At 34.7% G+C, this 15,130-nt stretch overlaps 1 protein-coding gene across 1 annotated transcript in view; it reads left to right on the forward strand.

The window, feature by feature from the left end:
• The first annotated feature begins 665 nt into the window (after positions 1-665).
• SYT14 (synaptotagmin 14) overlaps positions 666-15,130 on the forward strand; it is a 55,578-nt gene continuing 41,113 nt past the window's right edge. Inside the window, exons 1-2 of the mRNA XM_083856954.1 lie at positions 666-1,928; positions 6,200-6,418. Of these exons, the coding sequence (XP_083713080.1) occupies positions 989-1,928; positions 6,200-6,418 (1,159 nt within the window). The 5' untranslated portion in view covers positions 666-988. The remainder of the gene's footprint in view (positions 1,929-6,199; positions 6,419-15,130) is intronic.

Raw genomic sequence — 15,130 nt, forward strand, 5'->3', positions numbered from 1 at the left:
ACATTCCATAATATTGTATAATTAAATCTTGTCAGGTAAGTTTGTGAATGGGTTTATTGGATTTTAACTCAGCCTGTTAAAATCCTTCACCATACTTTTGGAGAAGGTCTTGCTTTTATTCACCTGGAAAATAATTTTAAAGAATAATCTCAGTGGTATCTTATATCTGACTAACATATTATTGAATATTTTTTAATACAACAAGATCTTTAAGGATCATGTGTAATGAAAGAAATTAGACCTTGAAAAAGATATTGTGGTTTGGTAAAACAACCTCCTTCTACTTTTGTACTGTGAAAATTGAACAGGCTTTGTTAGCTGACTTCAGAGAAAGCATCAGGCAGCATAGAACAGAATGTGGAATCAAAGAAGCCTTCTTCCCCTCTACCTCTCTAAAAGATGGAGCTAAATTTTTGTTTTCAATTTTCCAGAAAGCAAAAAAAAAAATTCTCCCCAGAAATTGTCTGTCATATTAATTTTCTTTTTTGCTGCAAAACAAGTCTTGATATTCCAAGACATCTTACCTTTTGTAAAAGACAAGAAATATTTTGGGGTGAAGAAGTCTCCACAATGTGTGTTGTGTTATGTTGAAAGTTTGCTTTAGTGTGACATTGATGAAAATTTAAATGTCTCACAACTTCTTCTTCGCAGGTTAGAATAAAAAAAAAAATTCCACCTCACACAGTTGTCTTATTTTCGAAAATAATAAATTTTATTATGGCTAGTTGATGCTGCAGTTGATGAAAGACTATGGTTTTGCTAGTTGATTGTGGCTTCATGTCAAGATATTTATTTAGCTGTTTTCTTATTATTTTCAATGATTATTGAATGAAAAGAGAAAAGCTGCAACTTCCCCTGGTAAATGTATTGATTTTTGAGATACCAAAGGCAAATAGCTCTGAAATTGAAGCTGGAGAAACAGAGATGATCAGTTTGTGAAACAGAGGACCTCTCAGTATTAAGAGCTGTTGCTGAATAGGCTGGACAAATGGCGTTTTTTAAGAACCTTCACCAAAATCTGAACCTTCCCTCTGTGTCTTCCCTGGTGGACACGCTCAGCAGTGCTGTGGATGACCTGGCCAGTGTTGTTGGTGAGGTCGGCTACTCTGTAGCTGACTCAGTGACAGAGCAGGTAACGAGCATGATCAATGGCCTGCGGACAGAAGATGAGAGCTCCAAAACACAGAGTGATAAACCTGTGGAAGGCAGAGAGGAACACGCACCTTCGTTAACTCATTCTCAGGAAATCAATGTAAAAATAAAGGGAGGTGCTGCAGAACATAAAGAGACTCATAATTCTGATTCGTTAGATTTTCTAAAAAAAGGTCAAGTTGGAGTATCTGACCAGGTCTTGAACAAAAAACAGTGCCAGTTAAGAGGCACAGATCATAATAATCCTCTCAGTGATACAGCAGTACCTCAGGATTTGAAGACTGTAGGAGGACCTCTTAAAAGGGAAGTAGTCTGGGGAAATGAGTGTTTTGTAAATGATAAGTTCTTGAAGGATAGTAACCTGAAAAGTAAAAAATTTAGGGTGGAGCAGTCTATTGAGGACCAAGATAATTGTCTATATGCAGTATCAGATAATTCTAAGAATCACGAGCATAAAAAAATCAAACCACAGTCAACTGGAGTTGATTTTAAAGATCCTGATAAAGTGCACAGTATGAATGTTCCCCAAGATTTAGAAGCAAAACTTGAAGTACAGGAGAAATTATCAGACTCCAGCTTGAAGAAGATGCACAATGACCGTCCCAATTGCCTTAATAAAATAAAAGAAAAGAAGTCCGAAGCCTTCTTTGACAGAAAAAGAAAACCCATCTCAAAGGATGAAGGCAATGAGTCAACTACAATTGTGAATGAGGGTAAAAGGAAAAACTCAAAGAAATTAGAAAGAGAGCTATGTAATAAGAAGACAGCAGGAAAAGGTGAGAAGTCTGTCAGCAAACTGCATTCTTCAGCCTTTCCTGAAACTTATGATATTTCCTACTTTTTTCACCTAATTTACGCATTTAATAATAGGGTTTCCTGTGAGTTAATGTAGGTTTGTTTCAGTGCTTCATTTTCTAATTATGTTGATATTTCTTGGAAGTTAATTGCTTTCCAAAGTGTTACTTAAAGGAACTGATTAATAAATGCCTTTTCTATGTTCTAACTTTACTCTTTCTCTATACAGTTTTTCTTGCCTCCTCTGCCTTGTGTCGTTTCTGCTGGAAACTATGAATTAATTAATACTAGAAATTAATAATTGTTCTGTGAAAGTGATTTTTAATTTTGTTTCCTTTAAAAGCATTGCATAAGATGTGCTATGACAATAAAAAGGAATAACTTATTTTGCATTTACATTACAGTCTATCTTCAGAATATTTCTGGGAGACATAATGATTTCAAGACACAATGAGAAATGAGAAATTCAGTAAGAAATAGCAATTAAGTGATTTTAAGTATAGAAAGAAGTGAATGAGGCTTTCTTAAAGTTGTAGTCTTAAAAGAAAACCTGTGTGTTGTTCTTATGGATACTTTGTGTGCTGTCTTCAACATCCAGTCTTAGTGTGATAAGGGTATTGTAATATCAGTGAGAAAGAAGTAAAACCTTGCAATTTTGCATACTTTTCCAGGCTGCACAGTAAATTTTTAGAAAGCAACACATGCTTTTCCAGAGGTGCTGATTCTGTAAAGAAATGAATGATTTCCTAATAGAAACCCACTTTTTTTTTCCTTCAGTTGTGTGTGTTTTCCTTACCTGAAAATTTCATTTAACTGCTTTTTGAGTTTTGGTTTGGTTTGGTTTGGTTTGGTTTGTTTGGGGTTTTTTTTAGTTTGAATTAGGAGTGTTTTCCATGTTTATATGATAAACTATGATCTTATCTATTTCTGTACATAATAATATATTTGTAAGGTATATTCTCTCAAAAATGGCATTTAGGTCCCATAATAAGCAAATTAATAGCTTTCAACAAGTTAATGGTTGCTCATGACCCATGTCAGCCAAATAGAGAAAGGTTTTGCTAAGAACATAAATTCTCTTAGGCAAGTTTCCAAATAAGGTATAAAAATCAAATGAGAAGTGGCAAAGAAATTTGAGATTTTTTTTTTTTAAATGCACAGGAAACTATTTTTTTCCCAAGAAACTGAAACTGATCTGCTTTGTAATTAAAAAAAAAAAAATTGCATGGAAAACTTATGTTTAAACTTTGAGGTGGTTTTTAAGTCCTCTGAAAGGGTCTTGCTTCATGACTTGTAATAATGGTATATATTCTCATTCTTTTATGATAGGAACTGGAGAAAAACAAAACCCCAAAACTGCTAATCACTGAGAACTTCTGAATGCTTACAAAAGTCAGTGTATTACTAGAGACAAGTAACTTTCAAGTCTTCTTTCAAACATGTTGCTCCCATGTTTTATACTATTCCATTCTTTATGCAGGCTGATTAATGAACCTGATTTCATATTTTTGAGTACATTTCTTGTAATGTTAAAGGGTGCACCTAATACTGTCTGGCACTGTACTCTAGGCCTGGTATGCTCTGCTTTAATTGTAGAAATCTGTAGAAGTTTCAGTGTGGCAAGTTTCAACCCCTGGAGGGCCTTGTGAGATACAAAATTTTACTCCGTGTTACAGCAAGAGAGATTCCTTTTTCTGGGCAGCCTCTTGTAGTGAGTGCATTAGCTAGAATATATCCTGCTTGGTAAATGATCACTGAAACTAAACTTGTTTTATAGCCATCTATAAATGGGAAGAACCATATCTACTAGATTTGGATTAATAGTGTAGAGTTGAAAGATCTAGTTGCTCCTTAGAAGTCTTTTAGGGCACCATTTTTCCTATAAAGAGTAAATTAAGTTGATGTACACATTGTGTGTAGAGCTGGTGGGCCCACATCCAGTTAAGGTTTTCTGACAATTTCCGTTTCAAGACCTTATTATGAGTTTCCTAAATTGTGTGCCAGTTTTGAAAGAATTGTGAGGAAATTAGGCATTCTTTCTATCTGAGATCCCATTGTTTGGTTGGTTTTTTTCCTAAGTTATAATTTAAAATCTTTAACTGTTTCCAAAAATAGGTTGTGAGAAAAACCTACTGGGTATTTGTGAGGGGAAAAAAAAAAAAAAAAAAAAAAAAAAAGAAGAAGAAGAAGTAGATTTCACCTCAGCTTTACAAAGATGCTGTGGCACCTTTCTGTATTGGAATATGTGCTTGTAATGTGGGAGAGCATTTCTCCCATGTCAGAGTTGCCCATGTTCTTGTATGAAAAAAAACTCCTAAGTTCGACGAAGTTGTAAATTTTTGGAAAGTTTGCTTTTTGAAAAGACATGGTAAACACTTCTTATACTTTGCTTGTTAAAATCACTGACCATCCCATTTGCACTCCTATGCTTCATTGTAAGGATTGAAGAACAGAGCAGGTCTTGCCCTGCCTTTGATACTGATGGTTACTGATGGACACTGGGAGTTTGAACAGAAGAATTGAGAATAATCATATTCTGTGTGAGGGCAGAAACTTCCTGAACAAATAGGATCTGATGCACATGACAGATTGGGATTTGAACTAGGAAGGGTGACAGCTATGGAGAGAACTGATAACTTTATATTAAGGTGGAGAGACAAAAGGTGAAAGACCAAGGTTACATCAGTAGTTGGTTAGGTGCAAGTAAAGAGAATTTGGGATTGAATAGTCAATGAGAATAGAGGAAATCACCATAAGAAGCCAAAAGTGGGTGCTTGGAGCGAGAACTTGGAGTATAGGGCTGGGAGGCAGGAACTAGGCATAGGATTCTACTTATATAAATGTAACTTTCCGCAAGATTTCTTAGCTAAACTTGCAGCAGAGGTTTTTCCGTATGAGTACCAGGGAGAAATATATCTCTATGGGAAGTGATTCCTAAAAGTAGGAAGGGTGGACCTCTGTAGTACTGAGAAGCAAACATTTGACTGTAAAAGAGCCTAGATGGCTGGCATACATTGAGTTAATTTAATTTTAACTAGCTGAATTTTGAATAAGCTGAATCTCTCTTTTAGCAGGAATACCCAGCCAGAGTAGTGAGACTGACTGGGCATGAAGACAAACACTAATGGGAATGGAAATGCAGATCTTGAGCTGAGGGCACAAAAGCAGGGAGGGGAGAAGCAGTTGAGTGTGGCTGGATATCATGTTAGACAACATTCCCTCAGAATCAGGAACTGAGAAACAGCATTATGGGCATCTCAAAGCTCTGCTGGTAATGGAAATGCACTGGCAAATCACATACCATAGGTTTGCCCTTGGAGTAGAGCTAATGCTGACTTCTGAGTTTACATGAACTCTTAATGCATATTAGAGTCTGAGATCTACAGAACCTCTGCAAGGCATGTTAAATTTGGGCTGAATCAATTTGAACTTTGGAAAAAGGGAGGAGGAAATCTTCCCTTTACAGAAATAAAAATACAGCTAGTCTTTGATTTGTGGGAGGAAGTCATGCTTGAGATGTAGTCAGAGAATGCTGGCCACAGGAGTGGGCACTACAGAACTGCTGTAAAAAAATTAACTAGATAGATTTTTTCCCCATGTAATTTTTACTGTTGCCAGATGTCTTTAGTAAAAAATCTGCATTAATTTCAGTTATTGAACAAAGAGCTGTTTATTGTAAGTTAAATAAAATTGTGCATGCAAACATCTTTCACTAGCATTTTCCCATTTGTTAATGTGAGTTTAAGCACTACTGGCATAACTCCTAAAGATGATTTTGCTGTAGGCTTCTTTTTGTAAATCAGTTTCATTTCTATGCTATGCTACATGCTCAGAGCAAAAATCAGCTGGGAATATAGGATCAGGAGCTGCTTGCTTGATATGTTAGGTATCCAAATGTAATATTGCAGCAGTGTTGGATTTACTTTACATAAATTATTTTAAGCATTTTCCTACTTAATGAAGGGTTTCAAGAATGTCTATGTGCTGCCTTACATGAATTGATCTGTTTTCTATTGAATAAGTGTTAGTATGTTTTTTTGGGGGCTTAATGATCTTTCAGGTCTTCTAGAAAATGAGAACAGCTCTCAGCAATTACTAAATCACAATGCTTGTAATTACAAGAAGATATTTTTAAAATATTACAGAAATTTTAATTGAAATGGCTTAAATATCTTCAATGATAACCTCTTACGGTTATTTTCTTGTATTCTATTTTGAGCTGTAGTCGATTTGCTTTATTTTATTCAAACAGACAATTCTTATATGAGTAAAGACCAGCATGGTTCATCATCTGAGAGTGAAGATGAAGCACTGGGTAAATATCATGAGGCCTTGTCTAGAACCCAGAGTTCCAGGTTGCCAGTGGTGGATGGCAGACAGCAAAAAAACTATATATGGGAAACCAGACAAAAATATAGTCCCCTGTCTGCAGAATATGATGGATACAGTAGTGAAGCCTCAATAGATGAAGGTAAGAGTGATTTAAAAGCCTTCCTTTTATTCCAAATTTCAGAATTGTGTTCTGGATAACTTAAGTCCTAGATGAGAGCAGCTTGGCTAGTAAATAGTCGATGTCTGCAAGAAATACCCAGACACTTCTTATATTAGTGCATGCTCAGAAAAAAAAAAAAAAAAAAAAAAAAAAAAAAAAAAAAAAAAAAAAAAAAAAAAAAAAGCAAGCACACACTTGTATACATTCTTCCAGAAATACTACAAATGATACAATATCTTGTTATATTAAGTTTCATTTAATTTTATCATTATTCATTTCATTTTTGAGGCAATTTAAGCTGTTTTGATTTAGGAAGGAAACATGTCAACTCTTGTTGAATTTGTGGTATTTTAAATACAAAGAAGACATGTTATTTCTGTATTGATAAGCTGTTCTAACAGGAAAGTAAATGGAATGGGTTATTGGCTACAGTGCATATATGGTCATTACAGTGTGCATTGCTGGAATGTTCTGCATCTTTTCTTCTCTGGAAACGACAGAAAAAAAATTACGAAAAAGATTAGATGAATGTGTTTTTCCATGGTGCTAAAAGTTGGATTTAAACAGTGGATGTTTTCTTACATGCTATATATTTCTTGATTTTATGTTGGGGTGAGAGCTTGATGAAGAGGCTGAGAATTCTGCTGTCAATGTTTTGTCAATATACTTTTTGTATTTGAAAGTAGTAGTGTGAGAACTATGTCTGTAGCCAGTTTCAAGCATGAAAAGTGAACTTTTCTGGGAGTTAGGTAAAAGTCAGATTCTGGTACAGGTACTGTATTACAGTAAGGTGTTTTTGATCTTCCTTTAGTATTTAAAATGCAAAAGTTTTTTAGTGTTTGATTTTATCTAATAAAAATTGGATACATGTAATTAAAAGCTATTTCACCTTAAATGTTCTATACAGTCCAGAAGGAAAAAAATTTACAATTTCTACAATTTGATATAATTAAATTATGTAAAAGTCTGTTTGCTGTAGAAATTTGAAATTAGTACATGGCCATTCATGATTCCAAGCTAAGAACTGAAGGACATGAAAACTGTAGTTCAAGTGAGTTGTGGAATAAAAGGATTATCTTTTGATCATCAGAAAATTCATTTCTTTCCTTTGCTGTTAAATTGTGGAAAGGCAGGTAGTCTGAGTTCCAGCAAATAGTGAAGGAGGTGCAGAGGTGAGGTCAGGTGGTAAAAACTGATCTTTGAACACTGTGATGGAGAAGAAATAGGGTTACTAAAAGTATGTTTGGTTTTGATATCTACTGAGATCTCTCAACTGTGTTGGTGGAGGGAACATAAAAGATAAGATACTAAGGTTTTTTTATGGCTTCTGTCAGTGTTGGGAAAGAATGATGATGTATATTAACAGGAATTGGAAAAATTATTAGCAAATAATACCAGATATTAATTATACAAGAATTTTTATATTTATATATATATACATATATACATATACAAACACGCACACACAGACACAGGAAGATTCCTTTCAGATACCTATAATAAGATATTTCTCTCTTTGCACACTACTGAGGCTAGTTATTGAAATAGCCATACTTGTATGACATTATTCTTTTTATTTTGTAACTGCTCAGATTTTTTTATCCAATCTGGTTCATCTTCTCAGTGAAAAGTCCTGAGTTCATCTGAGCTTTTTACTTTGGCCCTATAGGATTTAAGCTTCAAAGGCATTGTGCTAGCCTGTATCCATTTGTTTTGGGTTTTTTTCATTTTTATGATTGTGTTCCTTATCATCTTTCTGATTCATCAGAATTTATAGTTACTGATTTTTATCCTGGGCAGTGATAGTCTCCAGTCTGGAAATCTGCATCAGGATTACAGTCTAAGACAAAAGAACCTTTTGACAAGTCCAAATGTTTGCATCTGGAAAGTTACAGTTGTTACCCCCTCCTCAATTTTTGTTCTTCTATTGCTAAATATATCTGTCACCAGGTGCTATTCCTTTTCAATGCTCTCTCCATTCTGGAAGCAGGCTGGACATAAATGCCATTTTTAAATTTATTGTGATGAAAGAGCATTCAGGGTTTGGAAGTAAAAAATCTTCTAAAACAAAAGCTATCAAAACATTCTAAATTAAAAACTTAATTTTTTTAAACCACATATTTCTACTTGCACAAAAACTTTATTAATGTCAGTATTTTGCTTTTGCTGCTGCTTATGAGAGCATTCTCTTCCCACATTTTACAAGGAATGCAGAATAAAAAGTGTTACTTTTTTGACAGCCTGCAATCATTTTACACCGTATGTTCGGCAAAATGCTTGCAAATTAGAATGAGGAGTTTGTCTCATTTTATTAATCCATTATTCTCAACAAAATTATGTTCAATACTATTTAAAAAAAAGTTTTGGACATAATAGCAGATTAACACCCTAACATTTTTCACTTCTCAGTGACCTGAAGGTGGCATACTGGAATAATTAGTGTTAGCACTTTTTGTGTTCTTCCTAAATTGCCTCAAAGGATCATTGCACAATGGTAAAAATGTTTTAGAATAGAGGAGACAGTGTATGTCTTATGTGATGATCATTACAGAGGGAAAGCTGCCCAAAATAGAACTTTGATGAAAGGAGGTAAAAACCTCATGAAGATGACCTGCAATCAGAAATAAAGGAGAGATTATTATCACCAAGCTGTTCATATGTGTTTGGAGAAGCGGTTCACTTAACAGATGATGTTAAAAATCTCTGATTCCAAGGAGGGAGCATCAGTATTCCAGATGTTTCACTGTGATTTTTAAAAATGCAAAGCTTTACTGTTATTTAACTTGGAAAAAAATCTGTAGGAGACTTGATGCCATAGGAATGCTGATATTTTTTTTAATACTTGGCTTTTTTTGGTATTGAATTATTTTTATAAAAAGTTTAAAGACAGATGATAGAACCATTTCTTGACTCTTGTTGAAGAAGCAGTGTGTTCCTATGTACTTTGTTTAATATGAGAAAAAATTGTCAGTGCATTTGACTTTGTGTACTTCTGTTTTCTCATATGTGCTTTATCATTTCTACTTCTAAGTCTTTAACATTTCAGCTGTGCTTCCGTTGTAAGGCACTGATCAGTCCATATGTTGAGCATATAACACTTGATAGTGTTAAAGTGAAGTGATGAGAGGACAGAATTAATTTTTGTATCACCACTCTTTTCCTCCTGCTCGTTGCCAGTAAAGCAGCCCCTGATCATTAAGAATAAATACAAGGGGGAGTGGTTTTAAGGAGATCTGGAAGATCTACTGAAAGAGAGTAGGTTTAGATTAGATATTAGGAAAACAATCTTTTCTGTGAGGGTAGCATGGTGCTGGAAAAGATTGCCCAGAGGAGCTGTGGATGGCGCATCTCTAACAGTGTTCCATGCCAGGTTGGATGGATTGCTGAGAAACCTGGTCTAGTGGAAGGTGTCCATGTCCAGGGCAGAGACATTGGAATGAGATAGTCTGTAAGGCCCCTTCCAACAGAGACCATTCCATGATTCCATCACTCTAGGAATTCCATCAAAGATAGAGTAGTATGAGTAATGAAAATACTTAATTTTCAGAAAATTCTTTGCTGAATTTTCTCTTCAGCAGCTAATCTCTCTCACATGCTTATTTTGCAGTAGTTAGCTGTGTATTTTCAAAGGAGTCAATAAACAGTTTTACCAATAACTGTTTACTCTGAACTTCTGTCTTTTTAAATTCATTTGGTTAGATGTGCGTACTTAACTTTGCATACACAAAATTTAACAAAGAGACAAAAATATAATCTTGTCTTTATTAATACTTTAATAAATGCTGTATGGTTTTCTTGCTTTGCTAAAAGTGTGTATAATATTAATATGTTTGCATCATTCAGATCACCTAAATGTCTGAACATATTATTTTTAGGTTTGTCTTCTATCAGTTCCATAATTAGTTTATTACATCCATTTTGTGGCTGCGTGCCTCTTAAAGCATCATATTCTGAAGCCTGAAAAATTGTGTTGTATGTTTTCGTAGCATTCTTTTCTCCTCTAGATGGCCATATTAATCTTTCTTTTCAGCATATTTGTATAGAACTCACATGGCATTTTATATAATGTTTGTAATACTGACATGAAGAAAGCTATATGCTCTGCAGGCTTTGTTGGTGTATTTTCACGATGGAATGTTCTAGTAGCACTTTTGGTAATTCTTTGCAATTCAGTGGTTTACATTTTCATTCACAAATACCTGTTTATGGCCAATGTCTGACATACTTTATATATTTGTATTGCACATTCGACGCATTTAGATTTTTGTGTGTTTTACATATAGATACACAAAATGAAAAATAAATTACTACTGTGCTTGGATGCAAGTATATCTACAGACTGTAAGCCATTGTAAATATAAAACTTTTGTAGTGAACTCCTCATGAACAGGCTTAATTATAGAGTATCAATAAAGGGAAACCTAATTCAATAGAAAATCAAGTTGATGACAAATATCAACATTAAAAGTAAAATGGTACAGAGGTTTACACCAGAAATTTTCAACTCTTGCACAAAAGAGCAGAAGTTTTTAATCTAAGAAAAGAGAAACCTGTGTAACTACAGGATGTGTGGCTCAATCTCTGTGCTTAGGTCCAGAGTTCCAGGGTCAGCCTGAAATTTGGAGTCTTAATTTTGCCAATAATATTAATTTTGTTCTGTATCATATTATCCAGTAAAGTATGGATACTTACTGAAGTGACCTCTTTTTCCTGTTCTCCTGACAAAACTTCCTTTTAGGTCTTTATAATGTGTATCTTACTTCTCATATTATTTCCTACCATTTCACTGTTGAATATGCAGTATTGTCTTTATGTGCTCCAACTATTTACAGTATTTTGGGAGAGGGGATTAATATAGACTGTAATATTACACATTTATTTCAGAAACTAAAGAATAAAAAATAAGGGGTGGGGGAAAGCAAACAAAATCAGCACCATAAGATATTTCTGCTAACAAAGAGTTTATGAATTGAAATAGAGATCAAAATAAGGAAGTGTAAAAAAATTATATTTAAAATTTGCATTAAAATTAAAATTGTCAATCTTTGTATTTCATAATAGAAAATTTTTTTAGTATCTATATTTGGATCTTAAATGGACCATGCCTTTTTAGTAACTTGAATTTCAAAAGAACATACAGTATTATATTGAATTGGCCTCTGTCTCCAATAGTGGCTGCCTTCTCAACTTTAAAAAGTCAAGGATTTTACTGACAAGTTGTTATGCTTTTAGTATCTCTGTAAGCTTCCTAGGCAATGTATTTTCTCTTGGGGAACACTCCCCTAAATTCCTAAAAATTGAAGTTTTTAAACTTAGAAATGTTAGGATAAATATATTGAAAATATAGTTTTGCAGGGAGATGTCAAAAACTATAGATGGTTCTTTGCTTCTGAAATCAAGATTCTCTGAATCTCCTGAGATGAGAAAGGTAGAAGAGGAGAAGAAAACAGTTTGGGTTTTTTCATAGTTAATTTGTGATATGCTTAAAGCATTACCTCTTTAACAGTTGTGCAAAATTCCTGATTAGGACCAAGCAATGAGAATTGATCTCATTTTGAGGCAAAATAAGTCACATCATGAAGGAAAAAGGAGTAAGCGCACTTGCTTATTTAGCATACTTAGATATATTTTATTTAGCTATAGTTTACCAGTTCAGTACAACCACAGGTTCCATCTCCAGCCTATTTTAAAATCTTTTTCTTACTTCTCAATTGGAAAAGCCCCCTGGCTGAAGACATGTTATTTCTGAGATTGGCCCAAGTGCCTTTCATTTCACAAGGTTTTTTCGAAACATATGGAAGCACTAAAAGACTGCAGCGAGAAAACATAAGTTCTCTTAAATGAGAATCTGCTGCTCTAGCAGGCATATGCTACTGGATTTTATCCATCTTTTCCATATTGTGAAGGTAGAATATGGTTATTTTTGTAGTTTATCTTTCTCCCCTTCTATTCTTCTCTAGGCTTCCGGCACTTTATGTTGATGTGTCTGTGGACATATGTTTGCCTTGTTCCTCAGTGTCAGTCTTTGCACGTGAAGGCAACTGTGCTTCTGGAATCTCTTGGATCTAATCCTTTATGCAGCTTTTTGCCTTTTCTTCCTCTCTTGTTAGTTTTCATGTCTCAGGAAAAGTCTCCTCACTGAATTACTTAAAGTATATATAGAGATTTCCTCTCAGTATCTTTCCAATGTAAACACGGAAAGCTTTTTCACAAGCATCTCAGAACTGGTATAGAGGTGAATCTCCCCAGTCTGTTTAAGGAACCTGGTGAGTTTTCATTAGTAAATACATTCTGTGAAGCAGGATCCTACTTCTTCAGACTTACCAAGCTGAGATGAAAGCCTTTGGACAGGTTGAGAGAGGAACAATGGATCACTTAGTGAATTCCATGATAACCATATGTTATGCAGTTTAGTTTCTATCATTATTCCTTGCATATAAGTAGATATATTTTCAAGCCAAGTGTGAATGAAAACTTACTGTTTTGAAATTATAGACTGAAGGCCTCTGTATGGTTGTATTGTGTTCAGCAAAATAAGGCCACAAAGTTCCCTCAGAATTGATCTCTCTCTGTAAATTTCAGAGACTAAGAATTACAGAAAAAAAAGATGTCTGACACAGAAAAGAACTGTGTACTGGTATTCCCACTGGAGGACTGAAAGCTCAGTTGAATACTCAATCATAAATAGTTATTTCTCTCCTTTTTCCTCTAAAGGGACTTAAAGAAATAAATTCAATGAAAAGAGTATTTAGGAAGAAGGTGGCCACCCACTTTTTTTCAGATGTGTCTTTATCAGATTACCTGTGAGATTTCACTGGTGTAACAACTATTGGAAGTAAATGCTCCTTTTGTCCTGCAACTTTGGAAATAGGGCTTCAAATAGTACATGCAAGGTACTTTGAAAGGATCTTTAGTGAAAAGATTTAAGGCAAGTTCTTAAGACTCCTTCAGAGCAGTAATTGTAAATGCTTCAGAGTGTATTTTGAAGGCTGAGTCATGTTGTAGCTGTGAACACTCCAGATACTCATACTTGTGTCTCTTATCTGATAGTACTTGTGTACCAGCAATTGATGTTATTGATGTACTTTTTGGAGATTTTAGGGGATTTTTTAGTTACAGTATTTCTTTAATTGGTCCAGCTTCCTTATTCTTGTTTTTCTATTATGTGGACATTTACCCCTGACATTTTTTATTCTAGGAGTAATTAAAAATCTTCCTGTAGTACAGGAGAGTGCAGTGATGCAATACTAATGATACAAAGTTCTGATTCCTGATCATGTGTGTCTGCCTCCTCTGGTTAATTGAAATGAGTCTTCATTGGCTCCAAGCCCTTAAAAATTGGAGAATGACAGTACCCTGTGATTTTGAAGCCTCTGAGGACTGTGGCTGTTGAATCCACTGCCATATCAAGGGAATATTTAAGGACAGTTTTGTAAAGATACTTTTGTAATTCAAGGACCTGCAGAATAGTGTCTAGAACTAACCTGATTTGCAATGCTTTCTACTTAGTGTCTGTGATGCTGTGGGTTTGGGTTTTCTTGTGGTTTTTCTATAGTCAAGTTTTTGCTTGGGGTTTAGAGGGATTTTTTTGAGTTCCATATTATCTTCCTAGTGCATTATGACAGACCTCTATTGTTCTTCTGTAATAGTGGAAGACAGTTCTCTTAAGTGCTTGAAATTATGATGTGTGTTTCCACAAAATTTACTCAACTGAGCATTGCAGAGACTAAGGTGATTTAAAGATTAACTCTTGCTCTGTCTTTTACTCAGTTTTACAGAATTCATATATTTTTTTCCTTCCCAAGAAAGTATTTTGCTTTCTTCCTCTGTCTTGTGGGAAGTTCCTGATAGGAACTTTTCTTGTAAGTAATTGGGCTATGATCATGTTGAGGTTAGCTTCTTTACATGTATGAATAGCAGACATGCATAATGTTTACAAAATCTTGAGTCCTGGAATAGGCTGAATTCACAGCTGGGGGTAGAAAATACATGTGCAATTCAGTATTACTCCTGTAATTTTCCTGAGGAATATTATGGAGGAGGCAAGACATAAACAGGGGATTAAAATGCAAAGGAGATCCATGTCTGGGTTGAAACACAGTTTGGAGGAGAATGGATTTACATTGAGGACTTGTGAGTTTAAAAGCCAGATAGATGGTATCAAAGTTTTGCACAGCTTTTCAACCAAAGGAAGCACATGAAGGTGCTTGATAGAATGAATTTGGGTAATTCTGAAATCGTGAGTTTATCCTGTGATGAGCAGCAGAGATGCTGGGGAAAAAAAAGAAGATGCTGTTTAAGTATGCATGTCATCTACTGCTGAGAGAAGAAACCTAGTAGCAAAACCCAGAGTTAGGGATGATGACAAGATTTTCCACAAATTCCTTTTCCAGCTAGACCAATTCCAAAAAGGAGGAAAAGCTGTCTTCCAATGGAAAAGGTCTTTTTTTCATGATGTGCACAAGTGAGCAAAGCAATTTCTCAAATTAGGTTCCTTCTGCGAGCATTTTGAAGTCTTTGAAGAAATACCCTTTGCATTGATGTGAAGGCTTTGAAGAAAGTCACCCTTAGCAATGTGGTATCTCTGAAGTGATGTACATTAATCATACATTAATGATAACAGGAAAGTTTCCATTTTATTATAAACTTACTCTTTTAATAGCTCTCTTATCTATTTAAATCTGGAATTTA

The sequence above is a fragment of the Zosterops lateralis genome, assembly GCF_965231275.1.
Source record: "Zosterops lateralis genome assembly, chromosome: 3".
NCBI classification, from domain to species: Eukaryota; Metazoa; Chordata; class Aves; order Passeriformes; family Zosteropidae; genus Zosterops; species Zosterops lateralis.